Source organism: Watersipora subatra, chromosome 7 (genome assembly GCF_963576615.1).
Source record: "Watersipora subatra chromosome 7, tzWatSuba1.1, whole genome shotgun sequence".
NCBI lineage: Eukaryota > Metazoa > Bryozoa > Gymnolaemata > Cheilostomatida > Watersiporidae > Watersipora > Watersipora subatra.
In genome coordinates, this window is record NC_088714.1 from 24,855,034 (window position 1) to 24,881,841 (window position 26,808).

General features: G+C 36.9%; 1 protein-coding gene across 2 annotated transcripts in view; it reads left to right on the forward strand.

The window, feature by feature from the left end:
* Positions 1-24,859, forward strand: part of LOC137399207 (tyrosine-protein phosphatase non-receptor type 21-like) — a 34,584-nt gene extending 9,725 nt beyond the window's left edge. Inside the window, exons 7-21 of one of the 2 annotated variants that reach the window (XM_068085215.1) lie at positions 2,640-2,816; positions 4,333-4,421; positions 6,644-6,700; positions 7,421-7,536; positions 9,634-9,932; positions 11,289-11,566; positions 12,244-12,355; positions 13,468-13,675; positions 14,708-14,909; positions 15,592-15,688; positions 16,431-16,649; positions 19,218-19,421; positions 20,021-20,183; positions 21,393-21,547; positions 24,097-24,859. In XM_068085215.1, the coding sequence (XP_067941316.1) occupies positions 2,640-2,816; positions 4,333-4,421; positions 6,644-6,700; positions 7,421-7,536; positions 9,634-9,932; positions 11,289-11,566; positions 12,244-12,355; positions 13,468-13,675; positions 14,708-14,909; positions 15,592-15,688; positions 16,431-16,649; positions 19,218-19,421; positions 20,021-20,183; positions 21,393-21,547; positions 24,097-24,225 (2,505 nt within the window). In that variant the 3' untranslated portion in view covers positions 24,226-24,859. The remainder of the gene's footprint in view (positions 1-2,639; positions 2,817-4,332; positions 4,422-6,643; positions 6,701-7,420; positions 7,537-9,633; positions 9,933-11,288; positions 11,567-12,243; positions 12,356-13,467; positions 13,676-14,707; positions 14,910-15,591; positions 15,689-16,430; positions 16,650-19,217; positions 19,422-20,020; positions 20,184-21,392; positions 21,548-24,096) is intronic. The other variant, XM_068085216.1, reaches the window with a different exon arrangement.
* Positions 24,860-26,808: the final 1,949 nt, after the last annotated feature.

The window sequence follows — 26,808 nt, forward strand, 5'->3', positions numbered from 1 at the left end:
ATAAAGAGAACTACTTGTTGTTAAGTGTGATCTTATGGCTGTCCAAAGCAAAACAACTTCACATTCAGGCATTTTCATTTTTGATTTTTGATTTTGATTTGATTTGATTTTTATTGCGTAATAATAACATGACAATATGAGTAAAAAAATACACAGAGTAGCAATAGGACATGCCAGATAGCCAGAGGCTAGAGTCAAGGCAGCCCCAGCAAGCAGTAGGAAAAGAAACAGAATCAGCGATAAGCGCACACTCCGGAGCACCAGAGTCAGGAAGGACAGTCCCAGGACGCCCACAGGCGCTCTACCAACTTCGCCTTCAGCTGACCCGGAGCAGAGCCCGCACAATCACTCAAAAATTTATTATATAATTTCATTGCACTAAAAAATATCGATCTCTGTCCCTTAGAAGACAAACACTTTTTCAACTTTAATTGATTTTTACTTTTTAAACGGGTATCTTGACAATGATCTATCATAAAATCTTGCAACTCTTCCATGGGGAAAGAATTTGTTAAAAACATTAGCAGGCGATACTGGAATAAAATTTCAATTGGCATTATTTTTAAAATTTTAAAATTTTTGGAAACTGTTTGATTTGGTTTAAGATTGAGTATTATTCTGATTGCCTTTTTTTGCATGATTAAAAGTTTGTTTAAATCAGTTTTGTTGCCGTGGCCCCAAAACTCGATTCCATAAATTAAAAGAGAATAGAAAAAACTGTAGTACAAATTGATCATGGTTGATTTGTCTAGGTAGGGGCGAATGAAACGTAATATTAGTAATATGTAATTAAGTTTTTTGATGAGACTTTGGATGTGTTTTTTAAAAGTCAAGTTGTTGTCTAACGTGATACCTAAAAATTGAGTCGAATCTTTGATTTGTAGTTGAGAATTGTTTAAAGAAAGGCTTAGATTATAATTTTGAGTGTTTTTAGACGGATTTTTGAAAAATGTAATGTAAACATCATGTAGTACATCATGAGTTGAACAAACACAAAACTTCTAATCGCACTGTCAACAGAGGCTATCTTAAACATCCAGAATTGCTGCTATTGTAACCCTTTTATCATTGGAACTGCGATATAAGTAACATCTAGTTAAATGACAGGCTGTATCCTTTCCATGATGTCAGACAGCTAGACAAGCAAGGTTAAGTGTATAATTGCTTCTGCAAATAACTTGAAAGAGCTTAAATTCGCAATAAGTAACGAGAAACTTTTGCCTCTTGCAAGGTTGTATTGAAGTTTTTTTATGTAACAGATTCATTGTGTACAAGGTTACTGCTATAGGCGTATAATCTGACCACAATAAGGCCTTGTCGCAACTGCTAAAATTAAGTGCATGAAAGCTAATAATAAATATTATAGTGAGTTGAGTCAAGTGTTTCATATGTAGTTAGTGTTCATTTGTTTCATTTCTATTGCGTCAGAATTTATCGCATGACACATGGTGTAAGAACGTTGAAGCAATAATGTGCGGCTATGGGTTTCTCAAGTTGTGCAATAATTATAAAACCTGGCTCTCTTAATGGAACTTCCTTAATTTTTGGCACTTCTTGCTATTCTTTATGATTTATACGAGTGAACATGTTTCGCTGTTACCTATATGCATTAAACAGTCTGCATTATTAGTCAGGGTGACTGCTTCCCACACAATTAACATCAGTGTAGTCATAGCAACTTATTTAGCATTCTGGTGTCTTCCAATTTCATTCTTGTACCAATGGCTGGCTTTTCTGGTCAGGGTTCTATACTGATGCTTTCTTGCCTTAAAAGTCTTATGCTAGTACTGACCCTACTAGTGCTGACACTACTAGTACTGACACCGCTAGTGCTGACACTACTAGGGCTGACACTGCTAGTACTGACACTACTAGTGCTGACACTACTAATTCTGACACTGCTAGTGCTGACACTACTAGTGCTGACACTATTAGTGCTGACACTACTAGTACTGACACTACTAGTACTGACACTGCTAGTGCTGACACTACTAGTGCTGACACTACTAGTGCTGATACTACTAGTGCTGATACTATTAGTGCTGACACTACTAGTGCTGACACTACTAGTGCTGATACTACTAGTGCTGACACTACTAGTGCTGATACTACTAGTACTGACACCACTAGTACTGACACTACTAGTACTGACACTACTAGTGCTGATACTATTAGTGCTGACATTACTAGTACTGACACTACTAGTACTGACACTATTTGTACTGACACTACTAGTACTGACGCTACTAGTACTGACACTATTAGTACTAACACTACTAGTACTGACACTACTAGTGCTGACACTACTAGTGCTGATACTACTAGTGCTGACGCTACTAATACTGACACTACTTGTACTTACACTACTAGTACTGACACAACTAGTACTGACACTGTTAGTACTGACACTGTTAGTACTGACACTACTAGTACTGACACTACTAGAGTATTAGATGCAGGGCTTACTGTGGTAAGTTTACGGTTTGTGCTGATGCCTGCATAGGCATCCTCCAGGATTCGTTTGTCCGAATTTTAGAAAAAGCAATATTTTAATTGTTCAGACAGAGAAACTTCTGCTCCTGAGAAGGTCAGGATAGGCTTAAACCTGTGCGGTATAATTGTTTGCTATATATCTGTAGAGCGTAGACCGAGAGGAGGTGTACCTAGGCAGCACAAGTACGGGAATGTCTGTTCGACGCTCCGATGGCCATGTTAAGCAACAATTCAACTGGTCTCAGATATCTGACCTCATCTGCAACAAAAAATCTCTTCAAGTCAACATTACTAACAAGAAACTCTCTACCAAATTCATTCTTGTGAGTTTCCATTAGTGATTCACATAGCCTAACAGACGTACAATAAAGAGTTGTCCTTTTATACAATAATAGTAGTAGACAATTTCTATAAAAATTTGGTCAGTTTGTTATTTGAATAGTATCAGACACTATGCACCAGTTCTATTTGGTAAAGAAGAAATAGTTTCTACGTATGCTAGTAGTTTTACTTTATTCACTCTGTCGATCGTCTAAAGGCATGTCAGACGACTCTTCTCTTTTTTGGTTTCCTACACAGGAAGATATATACAGTAAACCATCGGGTTACGGCGTCCCAGTCTTATGAAGTGGAATACTAAGCTTTTCCCTTGTTACAGCATTTTGCCCAGTATATGGCATCAACAGCTATGTTTCGCCGAAATTCCTTTGAGATGCGAGCATACAAGCCATATATGCTCGCATGCCCATTGGTTGTCCATGGCCATTAAATGACCAAGTATACGAGAAACCGCATTCGAGAACAGCATCGCTCAATCTTTTTGGTCAGCTTAGTTTAAAAAAATTTCCATCAAGGGTGGCTAAAAGTCATAGAGCAAGAAAAGCAAGAAACACCAAGCCGGAAACAAATAGATAATAAAAAATTAAGACGATGGCAAAATTAAAGTTGAGTTCTGTAAAATATTGAAACTTAGCTTCAAGCGTGTGTGTCTGTGTGTCTGTGTTTCTGTGTGTCTGTGTGTCTGTGTGCTTAGTAAGCTAACTTCTTTTAAGTTAAGTTCAAAGTTAGGCTATGTGGCGTCACAAAAGTCTAGTGTTCTGAGCGTGTTGCTGTCAAATCTCTCTCACACCGCCACTCGAAGGCGAGCACTCCATACAGTACTGCACATAGTAATGTTGCATTGTATTGCAGATCACTGCTGAATAGGTAACTACAGTCACTAAGGTTACTATACTATTTTGTTGCTAATTTTTAATATGTACTGTATGTATATCAAATTTTGATGTTTTTGCCGGGGGGAGGGGCGGGGCGGTTGCACTAGCCCCTTCATACGCTATTTTCGCCTTGCGATCCCCACAAGAATGAATTGATGTTGTATGGTGGCTCCACTGTAGTCGCAATACAGTCTGTAGCGTTGACTTACTGACTGCTAGTTTGAAGCTACTATTAGATGAGCTAAAACTGGTTTATGGGATGCCAAAAAGATGCGTAACTAATAAGCTTACCAGCTGAGACAGTTTTCCACAGCTAGCGTCTTTACTGCAGCATATTTTAACCAGGTATCCGGTAGTTAGTTAGAAGCAATCAGTAACAAGTAATTTCTATCCAGAAGTTGGAAGTGGTTAGAAGTCTAGGATAGCAAGCTTTGCATTTGTTTCATTTTACTCAAAACAAGTTGTCACAGCTAACGTCAGTGTTAGGTGAATTGTTAAGGAGAATGATCAGACAACTACCTGTAGGTAGATGCCCAGAGTATCTTGTAGCACGTATGGCTCGTATATAAGTGCTACAGCCAACACTTCCTGCCTTGCTTCTAAGGCGTTTCTAATCACTTTCTAGGATGATTTAGACAGCGCCAAGTATGTTCATTCAGTATTCCAGCTACAGCAGGAGTTCTTCCATGACGATCACTCGCATCTTCTCTATAGGTAAGCAATCTTGCTTTAGTCTAAGGTTCTTCTTTGTAGGTGGGTTGTTCTGCTCTAGTTTAGCCTCAGGTTCTTCTTTATATGTGGGTTGTTCTGCTTTAGTGTAGCCTCAGGTTCTTCTTTATATGTGGGTTGTTCTGCTCTAGTTTAGCCTCAGGTTCTTCTTTATATGTGGGTTGTTCTGCTTTAGTGTAGCCTCAGGTTCTTCTTTATATGTGGGTTGTTCTGCTTTAGTGTAGCCTCAGGTTCTTCTTCATATGTGGGTTGTTCTGCTTTAGTGTAGCCTCAGGTTCTTCTTTATATGTGAGTTGTTCTGCTTTAGTGTAGCCTCAGGTTCTTCTTCATATGTGGGTTGTTCTGCTTTAGTGTAGCCTCAGGTTCTTCTTCATATGTGGGTTGTTTTGCTTTAGTGTAGCCTCAGGTTATTCTTCATATGTGGGTTGTTCTTCTTGAATGTAGCCTCGGGTTCTTCTTTATATATGATTTTTATGAATTCTGAAACAATTTTTCCGAATACAAATGAAGTAAATTGTTAATCTATTGCGAGAGTAGAAATAATTTTTTATAAACATCTTTACATTATCTTACACCTAGTTATCGTATATTGCGAGAACAGGTCATGTTTAAAGTACTGTATGTACAATAAATAGCTCATAATTTATGAATAGAGAAGGCTAGGTTTGGGAATGTATTGCTGCAGCCTCTAGCAGCTCCGTACAAAAGCCTCAGATTTTTAAACCATGTAAAATAGCTAGTATGTTTATTCTAATAACAGATAAAAAAATAATTCACTATTACTCAGAAAGCGAAATACATTGAGTAATATTTTTGTAAAGCACAATAAACACGTCTGAATACTCCTCTCTTTAGTCTATAGTGAGGGAGAGATGGTCAGTTACTGACCCAGCCGTGTCATGACATTTCCTCGGCTTATACTGGAAGTGTTCAAGATCGGAAATTCGTGCAACATTCAAAACAGGAAAATCTTGAATTGTTTGTTTGAACTTTGATTTGTTTGGGATGTGAGATTTTCATAATAAAACATTAATACAACTGCAGTTTATAAAGCTGCTTAACAAACTAAATAAAAAACCTGCATTACGTGTCAAGACTAACGTAAATCAATAATCAGTAATAAAAGGTTTGTATTGTTACTTGACCTTGAGACACTTGAACAGAAGTTGAGGCTCTTCCATGCATAGGTTTGATGTTGACTCAGTCATAGACAATTGTGGGGTAACTTATTCAAACTTATACTAGATTTAATTTAAATTAACTTTATTTATTTTGATTATTTTATATGTTGCTTTTGATTTTATAATCATTTTTGTTTTTACTTACAGAACTTGTGTTTTGAGAATTTTCTAAGATGCGATATCTTGGAAATTCATATGTCGAAACAAATATTTCCTCAAATTTGACAGCGTTCATTGAAGAATTTACACGTAGAAGTAATCATAAGTCTTGGTTTGATTATATAAAGTTGGCAGAATTCTCCATCACTTTTCTTTGAAGCCAGGACCACTATTTGTTGTATAAGAGTATTAAGTTAACATCGACTTTCACATCTTATAATCTTTCCTCTGTAGCTTTTTTACCTTCTTCGTAAAACTTTGCCTACTCGTAATTCTCCGATTGTAGCTCTCTGCAAATGCTAAGCCATTGGCTTATGATACGTCTGAATGTTTTCACACGCGCTCTGTCACCATTATCATAGGCATAAATGTTGTTGCTCTACATCCTTGTTTGTTAGTCATATCTTCTGGCATGATATGAGAGATAATTTATATCACATCATTTAGTTAAGTAAAATCTTATGGCTGCGCAGAACAAAACAACTCAACATTCAGGCGTTTTCATTAGATGTGTACATCTTGTATGCGCCGTGAGTACAACAAACACAAAACTCATAATTGCACTGATATGGTTGTTAGACACGGTTGTTAGGTGTTTACTGATTCTCAGCGCTTGCTACCAGTATTTAACCCTTGCACTTGATTATGAACACTCACAACAGGTTGAGAACGCTGCACCTAGTTGTGAAAATTTACAGATAAACACTTACAGCTGGTTACAAACACATGAACTTCATTATGAACACTAGTGAATGTTTACAGCTTGTTTTAAACACAGTCGCAATCGCAGTTGACCAAACCCCACCCTTAGTTCCCTGTTAACACTGAATTTGGTTCTGTTATATGTATAGTTCATGGGTCTTTCAGTGATGATGAGTTGGCTGCTCAACAAGACAACAGCGAGCCTCTGCTCTCTCCAACCAGGTAACTATTATTTAGCTGTAAAACATCATGTAGCATCAAAATACAGAATGAGTTTTTTGTCGAACTATTTTTCATGGAAATTCTTGTGCTGCAGCGAAACTGGACGCTTAGTTGATTAGGAAATGATGATAGTTGGTGTAACGTAATGCCATGCACGAACGTTATAAATGTAATACACTTGATGCTTAAGTTCAGCAGTGTGTTTTGCTTACAGATGCCTCCACTAGATGACTATATTATTACAACATTAATCTGGTCTAACTAGGAGATTCAAAATTTTTAGCCATTCGTAGTTGACATTGAAGCTCTCTGGCAGAAAATAAATTATTTTGACATTTGTTGTCATTTCTTTTATGAAGGAAAATAGTGTTTGTATTGAAAGAATGTAAAGGATATTTTTGTTGTTTTTTGTTTTGTGATTAACGCGGAGTTGTGTCACCATGAATCAGGTGTATAGAATATGTTACTTGACTGTCATCACCAATTGCTCTTATTGGTTTATGTCGCGGCGGCACACACCGTATCACTACTATAGTGGTGAAACCGTATTCTTGCATGCAAGTTTAGCAGATCAACTTTAAGGTTTGCAAGGCTAACTGTGGGTATAAGCTGAGTAATGCACATTTGTAATTGTATAATCGTAGGCTCTGTCTAATGCGTGACCTTCACTTGTGAAGGTCATTCTTTAGTCTTGGATTGAGAACCTGCATCTACTTACAGGCATGCAGCACAACTGAGCAACTTGAGTAATTCTGTCATTTATGAGAGTAGACCAAACCGTGAAAATGCTGTAGATGTCATTGAGGAGGAGCCAGCATTGGAGACAAGCACAAGAGGTCTATAGCAAAAATCTGTTTAATAACCAATCATATTTGTGCTCAGATTGTTGCTAGGATACCGGCACTGCATTTCTAGTTGCTTTCAGATTGCTTATACCATTTACTGTACTTTTCAGACTATTAACCGCACCCTTATATAAGCCGCATCTGCTTTATTTTCAAAAAACAATAAAACAATACATAGTAGGCCGCATAGTAGTACTTTGTGTAGGCCACAGAACTCAGGACGATGATTTTTAACACGGCGGCAACTTTGCTAATTAAAACGGAACAGTGCCGTTAGGCAATGTTCCGTATTAACCGACACTTTTTAACCCAGTGCCTAACGGAACAGTACCGTTAGGCATTGTTTCAAAGTTTTTTCTTTCACCGCTAGAGGCGCGCTAACCGCAGATTTTGGTTGATGCGCCTCTAGCGGTGAAAGAAAAAACCACAGAATAGCTGCACCCTTATACAAGCCGCATGGTTCAAAACATCAGAAAAAAGTAGCGGCTAATAGTCCGAAAAGTACGGTAGTAGTGTTAGTCTCCATCTTTAATAGAAGAAAGTGAAAACCATTCGTGATAGGTTAAATGTAATTTGTTATAGGTTTGATGGAAAACTTTCTGGCTATCAAATGTCTAATTCTTTTTGTTTGTGAAGTGTAGTGTCTAAACATGAATAGATCTTTATCAGTACAGTAAATGCTCCTACAACATAAATAATCCATTCTGAGAACGTTTTCTTTATAGGGATTTTACGTTTTATGAACAGTAAAATACATGTAAATTTCCTTATTCATTGTAAGATCATCCCAAATGCACCCCTTCGAACTTTCAGAAAGGAAAAAACTGCATATAATTTTTTAATTAAAGGACTGTACAGTAACTGTAGTATTGGTCTGTATCAACAACTTTTCCCTTTTTATCACTGTCACTCAGTTTATGGTCTATGACAACAGTAATCTTACAACAAGGAAACAGGAACGCACACCTCCAATGTCAATTACATCAATCTTTTCATTTTTTTTGGAAAGCAAGGTCTATTCTGCTGAGAAATAATAAAAAAATAATTTGTATGTCTAAAATAGATAAAACAAAAATGTATCTTTACTATATATAAACGATCGATGTCTGTCTGACCGTCTGTCTATCCTTCGCCCGGGTTTGAGGTTAGGATAAAGGATAGCTTTCGATGAAACTACAACTCGTGACATTTAGCAATGTAAACCGGCACTCCAACACCTTCACCAATCGATCACCTTTAAGTATTTCTGAATAGTTGTGCGGCTACTTATTCTCTGCACTTTATCGACAAACCGTACAATCTCTCATAGTTACTGATATATATGGTAAAAATATCCTTATATAGGGTTTTCTCTCCCAAGTGTGTCAAGAAAGAAAACAATATTTTTAAGGCTAACTATGAGATTATCGATATTCAAATTGAATTTGAGAATTTGCACCGACTTGACACTTCATGTTGTATGGAGTTTTTTATGTAGTACGAAGCAAAACTTTATGTAAATTCTTTTCATTTTATGGAACTTACGTTATAGGAGGTATGTGCTATAGTAGCGTCTACTGTATCTTTTCTCAACACGGAGGTGCGACTGTTAACGCATCGATGGCATCACTAGATTCTGTTCTGCAGTAGCTAACCTTTCTGTTAGTGTACATAACTGACCTTTTGAGCTCCGAGCTTTGCCTATGCGTGCACGGAGAGGAGATAGTTATTATAGTGTAGACATGAAGGAATGTCAGTGTTTCAAGGGACCAGCAGTGTCTAGAGGTCACTGTCAATGTGTAGAGGTCACTATCAATGTGTAGAAGTATGTGCGTATAACTTTTTATTGGTGTTCGTAATCGTCAACAACAATTATGTTTTTCATCACATGCCAGAAAGGAAAAACAATGACCAGACACAAGTCAAGAAATACTAAGTGAGTTGGACAAACATGTTTTAAAAGTTGGTAAGCTAATAGTATTGCAGAGCAGTCGGGATAGTGTGTCGGGACGTGACTGGCAGTATGTAGAGGTCACTGTCAGTGTGTAGAGATAGTTATTAATAGCCATCAATAATAATTGGTACTCTATAAGTGCGTATATATTTCAGACATACCAGATATGGTTGCTGACATGAATGGTGAGGTCCCAAGTGGTGCGACCCCCGACTTGCTCAACAAGTATGAAAATGACTATGCGACGATGAAGTTTAATAAAGATCCGATATCGGAGCGGCCAAGGGCGATGACCGCCTCCCTTTACGCTGGCCGCAAAGAGACGCCCATGCTCGATGAGCTGCATAAGAATGACCTACTTCACAGGTCAATGACAGCGCTGCAGGAATACCGTGACTCCATTGAAGAGCAGGCCTCCTCTCCAGCAACAGCTGAGAACTTTCTCTCAGCCAGTGTGAGTTACTTCCTTCATGTTTTGTTATTCCAGTGTTTGATAGATTGCTGGTGAAATACCCAATTCTTAACTGCTGTGGCTGCCCAGCTACCAATGTACATCTTCTAGTCACCCATTTAAATAATTCTGTCAATGATAGCTATCTAATAATTTGAAATTGCAACAACTGTTGACTTGTTGGGTGTATGTAGAGTATTATCGTTCATGCATGTATGTACAGTATGTATATGTATGTACATGTACAGTACGTAGTGTAACACGGTAATTCTCATTTAAATTATACAATTTATATGAAATCTACTATTTCTAAATGTATTTTGGAATATATGAAAAGGTGCGGGAAGAGAAACCCTAAAACTTGAATAGAAAAGTAAAAAAAACTTGGAAAGAATGATTCTACCAACTCTTAAGGACTTGTACCATGCAGCTATAACGCATGGCGAACACTGCCCTTGACCTCACTAAAACATGTACTAAAAGAACGTAGAACATAACTGTGTACATATAATATTGACTGAAACAGCGTTCCGAGGTCCTGCCACTGATGTTTTTAGTAGTTGTCTACCCATCGAGTAACAAGTGTTAACTGTTCACACTAACGGACATGAAATACTTACGACCCAGTTTCTAGGAGTGTTAATCTAACTCCTTTCAAACCATATCATTTGGAAAATCAAATCTTATCATATCATATCTTTATAGGAAATGCAAGATCTCACATTCGATCAACGAAATTTGTTTACCCAACATCACTTCATCAATGTAGTTTCTCATATACCATTAAACAGCTTGTAGTATTGTGGTGTGATCGCGCCTCATAATCTCATCTCGCATAGCCTTGTACTGCGTTGTCACTGCTTTCATGGTATTGGTTCATACTTTTGATTCCTGCATTTTCACTCCATGATCACATGTGATACCACTACTAATACATGGCATTACATGTATATACCTACACTACATCATATTGTTTATTCAGGCCACATAAACTGGCATGTACTCATATCATGTGATGTCATATACTCATAGCACATGATGTCATGTATTCATACCATATGATATCATATACTCATATTGTTTTATGTCATGTACTCATGCCATATCATGTTATGTAGTCATACCAAATAATGTCTTGTACTCAGCAAATAATATCATGTACTCATACGATGTAACTTACTCATTGCATATAATGCCATGTACTCATAACATATGATATCAATTGCTCATACCATATGATGCCATGTACACGTATCATATGACACCAATTGTTCATACCATATGATGTTATGTACTCATACCGTATAATGTTTTGTACTCATATCATGTGATGTCATGTGCTCATATTTGAATTCGCAGCAGCCACGGGCAGGGTTGTATGCTCAGTATGCAGGAAGCGCTGATCAACTCAATACTCATTCCTCTCATAACATAGCCACAGTTCTGTCAAGAAGCATGCATGGTCTGGAGTTATCCTCGCATCACCAGTCTGGACTTCCTTCCTACCGTCCCTCACCTGACTATGAGATGGTTATGAGAGAGAGGGCTATGTATGCCCATGCTTATATGCCAGAAGCTTATCAGCAACAGCAGACAGTGAGGCAGCTGCAGAATGGTTCCATACCTCCCGACCCGAGGTAAGTATATGTAGGATGACGAAATTCCTCCTAGGTAGGTACATGTAGGATGATGAAATGCCCCCTAGGTAGGTACATGTAGGATGATGAAATGCCCCCTAGGTAGGTACATGCAGGATGATGAAATGCCCCCTAGGTAGGTACATGTAGGATGATGAAATGCCCCCTAGGTAGGTATAGAACTTTGTGATAAGGCAATTTAATTGTTTGGTGAAGATTTTGAAGGTAGACGATTTGAAAATCGCCATCATTTAAAGGTATGTCGTCAATCATATAAACGATAAAATCGTGCAATGACGATTAATGATTTTTAGAATGAGCGATACTGGAACTAAAATGCACGGGCCTTCTAGTCTTACAATAAGCTCAATCTATGTCCTTCTACCCACACAGGTATTCATGAAATAAATGGTTCTAATTATCATGAACACAAAACAGTGTCTTTCAAGTTAGAATATACAAATAAATTAAAAAAAATTTTCAAATTTTTTTACATAATAATATCGCGATATACCAGAAATCGTCTATAAATTTAGGATTCGTGATATGATTCAATATTACACATTTGCAATATCGAATCGTTCGGGGATGTCTGAAATTCGTGAAGCGATAGGTAAGTTCCATGCGGTGGAGGTTTTGTGCTGTAATCCACAGTTACATATTTTTATGTTTTACAGATCTATGTTCACCCAGTACGCCTCAACAACCAATCAATCCGATCTTCCTCCCACTCATGCTGCCGACAGCAAGGAACCGCTTTATGCTAACCTTGAGTTTCCAGCACTCCAGGTAAATTTTGTTTTTGATCTTTTATGCAGCTAGGCATATTTTGGCTCGGTAGATCGTGTGATTTGGTGAGCATTACTTACACACCTTAAATAAAAATTTATTACCACCTTTAAAGATGAACAAAGTTTTAGTAGATTTTATTAAAAAGTATTTACTGGTATTTTTCTATCATTTGCGATCGTTTTTGATGTTTGAGGTGACCTGACTTTCAGGATGTTCCAACATTGAAATCAACAAAACTTGATTGCAGTTAAAATGCTCAAATCAAGTGAAAGTGTGATTATGACGTCTATAGTTGTAAAGAGACTGACAGAATAGAGACACGTAAAGCTGCAACTTGAAAGTAATAGCTGATATCATCTATGACAATGATAGCAACTAGTGATGTCGTTTTTGCACGTATTTTTTCTGAGCCTTTTAACCGTGATAGTTTTGTTGATTTTAATCTATAAACATTCTGGCAGTCAGTTCACCTCAAACATCAAAAACAATTGCAAATGATGGAGAAATACCAAAACTTTCTGATAAAATCTACTAAAATTGTGTGTAAGTTTGTATTTAGCATATAACTATATGCTAGGGTAATACAACTCTAACATTTTGGTGCCTGCTATATAGCAAGTAGGAAAATGTTATGGTAAGCTACTTAGATATATTGTCAGTGATTTATTGTGAATAGAAAGCTAGTATCTCCATGGATACTAAAGACAGTAAACAATGGATGCAAAGTTTCGTAAGTCTCCACTCCGTTGTTTCTCTCTGTAGGCTTCCTTCAGCGCTTGGGTAGTTTCTTCCTGTAGAAGTGTACATTTTTGCAATGTAATAAGTAAATGTTTGCGTACATAGCGGGTGGAGAGGACAAAGAGCAATTGTATACTTACTCTCAGCTTATATCTATCCGTTTGTTCATTTACATTTCTCAACTTACTTAGCTAGCTGCCTCTTATCATATTCACCTCTATCACTCCCTTGATTCTCCATCAGTCAAGCGTTACTTTGATTGTCAGCTAGCCGCTGCTAGCAAACACTCCTGATTACTGATTACGTAAATTGGGTTGACTGATATATTCTGCACACCCAATATTGATCGGTAGATTGGCTTTACCTTTTAGGGACACCAATCCGAGTCTGCCGGTGCAGCGATAGATCGGAACCAGCAGCCAACGCCTTATCAGAACCACCACGGTTGCGACAGCTCTTATCCAGGCTGGTACTACCAAAGAGATCACCTCTACCAGCGTTCTAGCAGCGCTGTCGATGCTCCGAGTTATCCTAGACCAGCTGCCAACTCTCCCGACCTTCTGAGCCAACACCTTGCAGGTACTTGATATGGTTGCTTAGTTCAGACAGTGAGCTAACTGTCAGGACACGCGGAGTAGTGTATTTTTTACTGTTGCCCTTGTAACATTGCTTGGCCCAGCTTAAGGATGGATTGCACAAAATTGTAGTAGATTTTCTCAGAAAGTGTCAGTATTTCCCTATCATTTGCGATTGTTTTTATGTTTGAGGTGATCTGAATGTCAGGATGTTTCATGATTAAAATCGATAAAACTTGATCGTGGTTAAAACGCTGAAGTCAAGTGAAAGTGCAATCATGGCTTCTATAGTAGCAAAGAGACTGACAAAATAGAAACACTTAATGATTTAACTTGAATGCAATAGCCGATATCAACTATAGCTACTAGTCATGTCATTTCGCATGCATTTTTCTTCTGAACATTTTACCTGCGATCAAGTTTTATTGATTTTAAACTTGAAACATACTGGCAGTCAGATCACCTCAAACATGAAAAATAATCGCGAATAATAGAGAAATACCAATACTTTTAGATATTTTGTCCAAGTTTATCTTTAAAATTGGTAAATGCCTACATTTGAGCATTGTTGTAACTATAAGTGCAGAGAGCAACCGTGGTCTAATGGTCTAGACCTGACCTGTGTACAACAAGTTGGGATTCAATTTCCAAAAAAGCCACAGTTGGTGACAGGAATGACATGCAACCTTAAATTGCTCCCTGCATTTGGGGGTGTCTCCATTCATCGAGGTTCCCTTGCCTCTGGACTCAGACATGTTGCTCGTTGGAGCCGTTGTTTGTCCAACGATGCTCTTAAACAAAGATGTGCTCAGTTTGCTGTAAGCTAATCAGACATCTGAAGGATTACTCAAATATGGGAATTTAGTATGACTATTCTGTGCCAAGTACTCAACTGCGAACAATCAGCAGCTTCTAAGTAGCAAATGTCTTTCTGCTCCTCTCTCATTCCAGACTCGGTGATTCCTTATGGCTGTCATCATAGCCTCCGTTCTCATGGGAATAATTTTAACTGGTAGGCAATAAATATGCCTTTTAGGTTCACAAGCTCCAGACTTGACTGCCACAGAACAAACAGCCTATTTGACTGCGGGTAGCCCTGATGTTATCTCTAAGAGGTACCTCAACGAAACTTCCCTACCGCATATCACTGGCAGTTCACGTAGGCGATCGAATCCTCTGAGGGAAAACAGACCTTCTACGAGTTCTCGGGGTAACTCGTCGCGTTCCAGCAGCGGCCGGTGAGTTCCCGTCTATCACATCCATGTTCTGTTTGGCTAATATAGTGGTATAGCGGTGTTCGAAACTTGACCAACGGTTGGAAAACTGAGTTTTTGTACAGGTTAAGGAGTACGGTAAAACTTAGACAGTGATAAAGAGTTGAAGGAGGTTATACATTATACCATGCCATCGAACATTTAATAGCTCAGAACACTGGTCTTGATAGAAATACTGTATCCCTCGTGGTTCACCTTTTGCGGCTCGCATTTCGCGGCTTCATTATTTCGCGAGATAAAAAATATTCATTAAAATTTACCGAAAAAGAATAAAAAAGAGAAGAAAGAAAATAATACACATAAAATACATAAATATCTCTCATACTCTGGCCTAGTAAGATTACTCCCAAGCATCATCGGGATAGAAGTCATCGTCGTTCTTCCTGTTACGGTTTGTGAAGTTTAAAATGCAAAGCATTTGACACAACCTTCATCATGCCTCCTAACAGCCGTCGAAAGTAAAAATTATCCAAAAAACTTACGAAAAAGAAGAAAATGTTACGATTCATGAAAAAGTGACTTTATTAGATTTGAGTTTATTACTTTCCATTTCGCTGATTTTCATTGAGATGCTCCCTTTCCCTCCTTAGTTAATCCCAGAAATAAAAGTATTTTCAGCCTCAACTGTCCCTTGTGTTTTTTATAGAGGGATATCATCAGCTCGTGGTTCTAAAGGAGCTAGTTCGATGTCTAATGAGTCGGCACACTCGAGCCTCAGTCCGAAGGCATCGATAGATGAACGAGTAAGTTGAAAGATTTATGGCCCTCTTTAGATAAAAAACCTGAATGTTCACATACATATGTATTATGATGTTAATGTGTGCCGACAACAGCATTTTTATCAGTCTCTGCATCCACTAGGGCATGATAATCACGTCTAGAAGCCTTGATGGACAAACAACTCCTTCGAAATGCTTGTGAAAAAAGCAACACAGTATAATTGAATCTAATTATTGATATTGTTATTGTGATGAATCTTCCAAAATTTTAAACAAATTGGGTGGTCCAAATACCTCGAAATAGCTTAAACTCTCCGTTGCCTCCTCTTGATTAAACATTTTAAAGTAACTTTAATTCACTCAAGAAGGATGCCATTGCTGTCTGGTTTTATGCGACTTTGTGGCTACTGGTACAGCTTCAACCAATAACCATGGTGTATGCTAGATTCTCACTTTGAACTGTACTTAGAAAGCATTTTTTAAGCTAGTTATAATCTGTTTCAGCTGGACTTCGTTTTTTTGACAGATATGAAAGAGGCCAAAATCTAGTTGATCCAGTATCAACGAGTATTGATCCAGTTTTTGTTAACGAATATTTGGTTAAACTGCCAACTAAGTTACTCTGGTTCACTCTGAGGAGTCGGCTGGTAGCTGTATCTGATTGTTTTCAATGATTTCATTTGTCTGCTCAAGTGACTGGCTCACTTCCTTTTCATAAATAACTGTCCTGAAGTACCTGGTGTGAGTTACAAGACATGTTATGCAGGTGCAAGGGTTGGAGGAAAAGTTACACACAGACACAATCGCTGCCGAGTATGAGTCACTGCTGAAGAAGCGGCAGCCGGCAGACTGTCGAGTGGCTTTGAGACCAGAGAATGATGCAAGGAACAGGTTTCCAAGTGTTCTGCCATATGAAGAGACTCGCGTTCGGCTGATAGCTACGAACACCAACCCTCACGGGTATATCAATGCCAGTCACATCAAGGTACAACTTGTTACCGCATTATGTCTTCATATATGCAGCTCGCTTTCATGTGGGCCTTTTCAGGTCTATATGCGCAACTCTGTCCTCTATATAAAAATGAAATAGCCTTTATTAGTTGTCCCTAGTAGTAGGAGTATCAGCTGGTTGTTCACTACTTCCTGCCAGAACACATGTATTCCTACTACGGCATCGACCCTAATAATATCATGCAGGGTAGATTTCTTCTGTACACCAATCTACTTGAGAACTTATTTTAAGTCTTATGATTTCCTCAAGTATTATCTTCCAAAAAAGTGAACATGCAAAAGCTGAAAATATGATCAGGTATGGCTTGCTTTTCATAGCTACAGTATAGTTTTCATAGCTACAGTATAGTTTTCATAGCTACAGTATAGTTTTAATAGGTACAGTATAGTTTTAATAGGTACAGTATAGTTTTTATAGCTACAGTATACATTTTATAGCTACAGTATAGTTTTCATAGCTACAGTATAGTTTTTATAGCTACAGTATAGTTTTCATAGCTACAGTATAGTTTTAATAGGTACAGTATAGTTTTTATAGCTACAGTATAGTTTTAATAGGTACAGTATAGTTTTTATAGGTACAGTATAGTTTTTATAGCTACAGTATACATTTTATAGCTACAGTATAGTTTTCATAGCTACAGTATAGTTTTTATAGCTACAGTATAGTTTTCATAGCTACAGTATAGTTTTAATAGGTACAGTATAGTTTTTATAGCTACAGTATAGTTTTAATAGGTACAGTATAGTTTTTATAGCTACAGTATAATTTTAATAGGTACAGTATAGTTTTTATAGCTACAGTATGCTTTTTATAGCTACAGTATAGTTTTTATAGCTACAGTATAGTTTTTATAGCTACAGTATAGTTTTCATAGCTACAGTATAGTTTTAACAGGTACAATATAGTTTTTATAGGTACAGTAGTTTTTTATAGCTACAGTATAGTTTTTATAGCTACAGTATAGTTTTTATAGCTACAGTATAGTTTTTATAAGTACAGTTTGTCTTTTATGGGTATATTTTGGTTTTCATAGATATCATTTTGTGTATTTTCAAATTTATTTATCAGATTTATCTCGCCCTACTGTACTTTTTTTCCACTAGATAAAGACACCAGTTGTGTTCTTGCTGACGCAATGCATTGTAATACTTTGGTAGCTGATACTTGTCTATTCTATTCAAGTCACCCTTGCCTTTAGGGCTTGTAAGCACTCGAATGAGAATATATGCAACAGAGAAGTATTCTATTTGTAAGGCTGCATGCAATTGTCTGTTTAAAATATGATGTGGCGTGGTCTTTCAGTCTTTCGTTGGTGTTTTAAAAATAATTCCTTTACAAGACAGCAATCTGGTTCTATTTATTATAATGGCTACAACGAGGCCCTTTAGAAGGTGACTCTCATGCATATTGCAGTTAATCTTGCACTTGTGTGATATGTGATCTGGCATATCACCCTGCAGTCTCTTGCTGAATGCAAAGCTGCAACAGGTGATATATAGCGGCAAGTCCAAGTGATAGATTAGCAAATACTCAATACACTTTTACATGGCCAGTTATTCGGGAACTCCACATCAATTATCTGCTGTTGTATATGTGTAGATTTTCTTTCACACAAATTTTGCTGTTACAAATTTTTATGCATGCATTCAGTACAGCAGTCCTGTGGAATATTTGCATTCTACTAGCTGATCTGAGCTCTCATCACAAATTCATGTATGCTGTCATACAAGCATTTGGGAATTCTTAGCATACATTTTGAAAGCGTTAGTACATAGTGTGTGTTATACCCCTGGGCAACGGCATATTGATAATGGAGTCTGAAACAGTGGCAGTCAGGTGCCAATTTGGTTTCCAATCACAGGTTTCTTGTAATTGGTTTATTTACTAAAGTTTGTTGGACTGCTGCCATGAATAAAAAAAAGTATGATATAGGTTTTAAAGCCCCCAACTATACAGCTGCAATGACGGTTTGGACGGTATGCCAATATATGTGCTATAATGGACAAGTGGAATTACTATAAATTCCTTTTTGTTCTTTTACCATAAAGCCCATACGAATGTCAATTGTGTGTGTTATTATCTAGAGGTTGTATAATATCAAGGTAATTCATGTCCTAGTACCCACATGCTCACGGAGTACAATTTGTGGATATTGTTTTAGTCAAACATTCGTGTACAATTATGTATTACACACGTAATAGTATGCTGTGCATCTGTGAAAGTTAAGGAGTTGTCTGTTCTATACGGTTTATCAGGTGGGAAGAGAAACCAATTCTTAATTTTAATTTTTCTTGATAATCGGAACAATCCTATCAATTTATAGATATTCATTTATGGGAGAGTTTAGTAGGTGATAAAAAATTAAATAATTTTTCAAACTTTTATCTGTGTTATCTATTACATGCCGTATTTTAATATATCTCTTGAGCTATTAATGGGCATGTAGCTAGCTTGATGTTTTAATGTTTAGGAAGATGACTGCAGTCAGTCCATGTCCCTTTGATCAGGAAGCTCAACTATAGTTTTGTTTTTCTGCAGATGCCTGTAGCCAATGAAGAGCTGACCTATATAGCTACCCAGAATCCCTTTGACGATACTCTTCAGGATTTCTGGCAGATGATCTGGATGTATGATGTCTCTATAATAGCCATGGTTACTGAGGTAGAAGAACGGGGCACTCAAAAGTGTCCCAAATACTGGCCATCGGTTGCAGGACCGCAAAACGCTGTTTCGGTCAATGATGTATGTACAAAGTTATATTCTTAGCTTTTTTAATGTATGTTTTAGCAAGTTTAGGGGCAGTGCTAGCGAGTGCGTTTATGGGTTCATGCTACAAGTCCTTAGGGATTGGCAGAATCACTCCTTGCGAGTTTTTTTACGTTTCCTTTTTACAATTTGAGGGCTTTTTCCTGCGCCTTTCCATATTGCAGAATACATTTAAAAATAGCAGTTTTAGCGTTTGTTTAACTTAAATGGCCATTCGAATAAGAATTACATACTGGAATAATTTACATACAAGCAACAAGTTAATAGTTGTAATTTTAAATAATTGGATTGCTACTATTGATAGATTTGTAAATTGGTAGTTGGGCAGCGATACAGGCTCAGAACTGGGCTTCTCACTAGTGGCCTATCAAGCGCTACCCCAATAATGTTTTTAATTTATGTATTCGCTGCCAGGGTAGCAAATAATCGATTAGTCCTACAGGAAGTAGATGCAAGTTCATTTTCAATCAATCGTTGCTGAATGTAATAATTTATATAAACAACTATTACTTGGTGACTACAGGAAGTGCATAAATAGATTTACATGTGAATAGAGAGCTGAATTTACTTTTTAGCTCAAGATAGTTCTCAAACACTCTGCATCTGCTTCAAACTTCACGACAAGCTGTCTGCGGGTGTTAAAGACGAGCACAAAGGAACAGCGCACTCTCTGGCATATACAGTACACCGACTGGCACCCGCTCAATGGCTGTCCAAGAGATGTGCATGGATTCCTTGGTGGGTCTTATGACTGAATGTTTGTGTTATGATGGCAACTAATACTTACAGATCTATTCTCTGTTCGCTCTAAATTGCTGTAAAACATGATCAATGTTTTGGTTGTCTGGGATTTCCCTATGTGTCAGGGGGCATATGTTTGACATATTTTAAGTTCATTTGCGCAACCTCAACAATTTTAGGAGAGATACAGTATTTTTGTCTCGATTGCCGTTACTTGATGATAAATGATAACCGAGTTGGGTAGGTTCCATCAACAGTTTATCATTGCTTGCGACAAGATGTATAAGCAAAAACGTTGACCTGATACCTTTATATATTTGACTATTTTTGATTCTAATAACTGAATGCTTACGTTACACCAAAGGTCTTCGGTGTGCGTATAAAAAAGGAAAAATTAAACTTGTTTGCGGCTATTTTGTCTATTTCAATGTTTTGGTCACATTGAAATAGATTAACTTATACTCGTGGAGACCGCTTTTACAATTCCTATTTTTCATGGCTTAAAGGGACGATTGTCGACAGAAACTAGCATTTTATAAATTAATCCTAATGACTAGCTTATGCGGATAACTAAATATTTGGATAATAAAATCCTTGAACTGAAATTTGTATATTTGTATATTATTTGATATATATATCCATTTGGGTTAGGTAGCCCAGATAAATAAATACATTTCAGTACGTGTTAACCGAATATGTTTTAAAATGATCCGAATATATCCCATCTCTACTTTCATGGCAAATAATTGATAAAATATTTACAAATGTACTTTTTCTTTTCTTCATTATTACTAGTTTCAGATTGTTTATGATCGACACGAATAAAACGAAACAAATACATCCTAATATATTCCTTACCTTTTTCAGTTCCCATGAAAAGATGTATTAAGGCTAGTCTACATATTGTTTTTGCATGCACTCCTTCAGATTCAGCATCATATTTTGTCTTTTTATGACTTTCAGGACGACTCTTTAATACTCGGCTGATGAAATGTTTAATACAGATCTGATTGGTCGATATAAGCTTGCTCTGGAATCAACTGTATTTCATGTAAATCTGGAGATATATTGAATAATTATGGTCAGCTTGTCAGTGCAATTTCCTAATATATAATTTTCCTAATAGCTCAACATGCCATTGCCAACACTCCTACAGATACAAAGACTTTTTTGAGCATATTCTAAAGACTTTAAGTCTAATTTCAGCCCTCTTAGATGAGTTGAACTCAGTTCGTCTCCACATACAGACGAAGAAACACAAAGACAGCCCTAGAGTTCTTGTGCACTGCTCAGGAGGGGTGGGCAGGTCCGGTGTGCTTATTCTTAGCGATGTCATGAGGAAATGTCTCGAGAACAACGAAGTAAGTGTTTGTAACTTTTTGTCTCCGGCTTTGCGCTGCCGGTTTGGGAAACAGACTTGTTGCCTCTTATAAATGAGGCACACAGTTAACCAAGGATAACTTAAAAATGAATATTTTGTGTTCTATTGTATTTATGATCTTATTCCGTTTGATAATTGGTAATAAAAATATGAATTGTTTCTACAGTGCACTCTGAGAATATGATTTTGATCTGTTCTAGGGTTGGCATCATATGGTGAAAAATCGTATGTAGGGGTATAGAAACCATACTAATTATATAATGCAAACATCTCCTGGTAAAAATCGTCAGAATTATATATATAAGTTATAGTAATAAAATAATATGTTAACTTTAGTAACTGTAATTACCTTCAGTAATTTTGGTAATATATTTAGTGGTTCTGATCTTCAATAAAATGTCACATTATTATGTATCACAGTACATGCCGTAGGGAGTTCTTATCATCAAATCAGACATACGTATAATATAAACTTTGAATTCACCTCAAATAAGTCTAGCTTACTAAACACATACACACTTAAAGCTAAGTTTTAGTATGTATATTTAACTATTTTACTGAATTTCAACTTTTTATCACTAAAGTTTCATCACTTGTCAGTTGTGCTCTTCGCTTTCACTGTAATTTTTAGCAGACTTGTTTAAAACCTTTTCAACCGAATTCAGCTAGAAAGCCCAAACGATGCTGTTTTTGTTAGGAAGTTGATTTTTGTTAGCAGGTTATGAGAAGTTGTCTGACCACTGATCTTATGTTTGCGGGATCACAACTCCAACTTTGCTGCTAATTTTAAGGGAAAATATTACTGTTTTACACACGAGAATTGCTGAATTGAAAGAAATCGGTCGTCGTGTTTCTTTTAGGCGCTGTGAAAATAATTTTGACGAAAAGAATTTCGGTGTCTTCGTTATTTTGTTGTACGTAATAAGCACACCGATTGCCAAAGTTGAACTCAGCGAAAATTTCATTGAATTCATATGGTGAAATAAAATTCGTAGGGCGAGGTGAAAAATCATCATGTTCCACTTCGTAAGGTGAAAAAGTCATGTATTATGGTAATCGTATCCTGAGGATGCACTGTACATGATTTTATAGTTAGCGTAATGACTCCATAAGTACAGTCATACCTCGACTGAGCTCGTATGTCAATTTACTCATGTGTCAAGGCACTATTTTTTCTATAAAATAATTGAATACAAATTAATCTGTTACCATGCTATGAAAAAAGCCGCATAAAACATGATATTTAAAATTTATTAAAATAATTATTTTATTTCAGTTCCTATGCTAGCGAAGTAACAAATAACTATTTAGTTGTTAACATGTGCAATAAAATGTAATATTACTCTTTATACTACTGTAAGCTTTTACCTTGGAGACAGATGTAGTGGCCAACGGCTGCTGTCAAGTCTGAGAGAGACTTGACAGCAACACATTTGGTATACTAAACTTTTGTGATGCTATGTAATAGAAACTCTTAATGTAAATTAACTAAATTTAGCTTACTAAACAAACTTAAAGCCAAGTTTTAATCTTTTTCTAAACTTCAATTTTGTCGTCTTAATTTTTTTACGATCTGTTTTTGATTTGGCGCTTTTTACCTCGCATACACTATAACTTTTAGCCAACTTTGTTTAAATTGGTTCAAAGGAAACGACCGAACGATGCTGTTCTCGAAAGTGGCCTCTCACATGAATGGCCATCATGAACCGGCTCATATGCTCGTATCTCAAAGATTGCTCATATCTCAGCGAAGAAACTTGCTCAAACTTCTGCTCATATCTCGATTTTCTCGTATGTTGGGGCATTCATATGTAGAGATATGACTGTACAGCTCTTGTCTATTCATTTTCAACACTGAACCCCTAACTGACAATTGCAGTCCCGCATTGTCCCCTTGTTTTGAATGAAGCAAAAAGGCTCAAAATGTAATGAAAATCGAACATATTCGGGAGTATATAAAAACAGTATGTTATTGGAGGGTGATTCTAAGAGGAATCGAAAAACACAGCAGCAAGATATAAAAAAGAATTCACTTTATGATCTTTGACAGTTTTCTTGCTTCTTCTCTGCTGTGATCTGGTCAAAACGTGGTTCCTTCTGGGTAAATGAAATGGGTGGATCTATTTCAGGAGTGATGGTGTTACAATATAATTTTGGATGTATTGGAGAGATGAAAATTGGTCCTTGTGCCGCCCCCCCTCTCCTTAATGCTCTCTGTTATAGGAGCATATATCCAGGCTTTGTGGCTGATATAGGTGACATGTGTGTTGACCTCACGTCACAAAAATTGAGCCAATCTTTATCCAGACAAGGAAATGAGTAATATTTTTACTAGCTTTGCATTAAATTGAGTAATTTCACACCACATTAATATATATCAGGTATTAAATGTTCTGGCCACATCTAAAATTTCATGCTTTGACGGATATAAAATTTGAATAGTTTAAAAATCAATTTTTAGATTATCGAGGAACAAACCATGGAACAGTCATTTTTTGCCAATGCTGACATTAATCCTTATATCTGTAGAAAATATCTGTGGCGAGTACGCTGAAGGAGCTAAGACAACAGAGGATGTACATTGTACAGACATTAGCCCAGTATAAGTTTGTACACGAAGTGCTAGTGCACTACCTAAAGGGAGTCCGGCTTATCTAACCTCTCATACGCAGCATTTCAACACTTGCATCCCTCCTGCCCACCTACTTCATACAGCTCATCGTTAAAGGGTTTCACTTAGATGCCGTAGCCATTTGTCTCCAAGTATTTGCACATTCTATTTTTACAACAGTCTTGTTTGCTTGCTTTTCATAAAGCACAGGCTTTCAAGCCCTGCTACGCTTTTATCACTCTATAAAGTTTTTCACTCGTTCTATTCTTAGGGTAGATGTATATTTCTGATAGGTATTTACTCTGATCAACTTTGCATTACCCGTTATCTTATATAGTTACTACATGCCTCAATTATCTATACCGTTGCTGAGCGCATAGCAAACAGCAGCACTGTAAACTAACATGTACATATAAGCGAGAAGTCGCTGTTTGTAATATGACTATATTAGTACGTTACTTGCACACTATCACTGCATACAGTTTTGGCATGTTTCCTGTTGCCAGTGAGCTATTGTACTTACTTAGCTGGTCTAACCTGCATGATTCTTTTATAGCCTTTTCTATTCTCTATATTTATTTCCATTTGTTGTTGAGGATTATTAGCCTGAGATTAAACTGACAATCTGTCAATTTTATAGGGTGCTTTTCATAGGCGAAATAAAGACATACGATATTATGAGTTTTGGCTAGTTTTTTTATTCAGCTGCATAAGTCACTCTAATAGAAGTTTAATAGCACAGGACTATCTAAGATATTCTCTATATGAGCATCTGACAAACTTGATCTCTGCTTGAGGGTGTCACAGCATATAACCTGCTGTTATGACCTGCTGGAAGTGTTATTGACGCTGCATCCACTAGAAATATTAGTCCGCAATTAAAAGTGGCCTTGCTCTTTGTCCACTTAAAAACAATCATCTAGCTTTGGTATGCGTCGGTCTGAAAGAAATGCATGAACAGACATACAAAACTGCATTAAGAAAATTTGAAAAGGCTCGATATTGATGGCAGTGGTGAAAATGGGTTTTATATGAATGCACTGGGAAAGTGGTTCCATGATTAATAAATAATTAATCATGGATTATTAAATAGCATACAGAATCATATTCTACTAATCTGGGCTAAAAAACAGATACAAACAATTGCACCTATAAAAGAGTCATTATGCTAATGCCACTTGGTGAGAGTAGACAACTCCCATCTAAGATTCACACACGTTAGAAATAAGTAGAGCTGTCAACTAAATTGTTCAATTATCTATTCCAGTGCATTGTATCGTAGCCATTATAAGCAATCCTCAAAGTGGTTTGGCAATGATAGTATGGCCAACTAGTAAATCACAACTCGTCTATATCACAACTCGTCTATATCACAACCCATCTATATCACAACTCGTCTATATCACAACTCGTCTATATCACAACTCGTCTATATCACAACTCGTCTATATCACAACTCGTCTATATCACAACTCATCTATATCACAACCCATCTATATCACAACTCGTCTATACCACAACTCGTCTGTACAATGTTCTAGAAGCAAAGTACCATTACCAACCATTATGAGAAGTATTAAAGCCTTAGGATGACTTTGAAACATCTTTATTTTTCCCTTCATCCTCTGTATCATTAGTCTTTTCTACAACAGCAATCAATGAGTATTTGATGATATTTCGCTGGCAAGGATGGATCTATGCAGCTGCCTGGTCATTTAACGAACACTCTAGTAACCGATAAATACGATATTAAACGCATATATGTAATGCCTAACTTAATCTTATTTCACTATACTTTGTGTCACCTAAGATAGGTATATCATGCTGCCATGTCATTTACATTGTCTTTACATTGCCAGATATAACCTGACCCCTGCCATTTCTATTCTTGGCAAGTATAGCACATTCTTGCCAATCCGGTTTAGCAGGTGTAGCCTGATATCTGCCTTTCCTTTACCAAGTATAACCTAATATTTGCTATTATTACAGTATATTCCTACCAATTTTGGAAATGTTAAAAAAATTATTTAAAACATATTTTAACTGTTTCATTTTCAAAATCCAAAATTACAACTAAAGTTTTCATCAAATGCAAGCTGCTGAAAAATCTAGTTAACGTCATGGTTCAGAATCTTCACGCGCTGGTTGATGACATCATCATTAGAATCCTTTATCGACGGCATGCAGAGCTACCATACACTTGTTCTAAAAGTTGAGAATTGATTTTGAGATGCTAAAGAAACAAAATTTTAGGTAAACAACATTTTCATTCCAAGTAATTAGTTCAAATCCTGGATCAATGCTAAAATAGGTTCTATACATGTTGACTAGCAGCACACTATAGAGGAGGCACTGACCTGTTGTGGTACCTTTTACGGCATGATATACAGCTTTTGAAAAATCGATTATAGGCCGACTGAATACCAAGCTCAGAAGAACTAGTGTATAGATTCTGACACGACGTTGTCTCGCCCTCGGCGCCTTTGGAAACAGTTCAAACCTTCTTGATCCTAGCACCATCATTCATAGGAAACCTACTAAAAACTAAGAACATTGTATTTCAATTTATGGTTAGTAATTACATGTAGCTTATACGGTTGTTTGCATTTAAACAGCCGAGCTAGTATGAC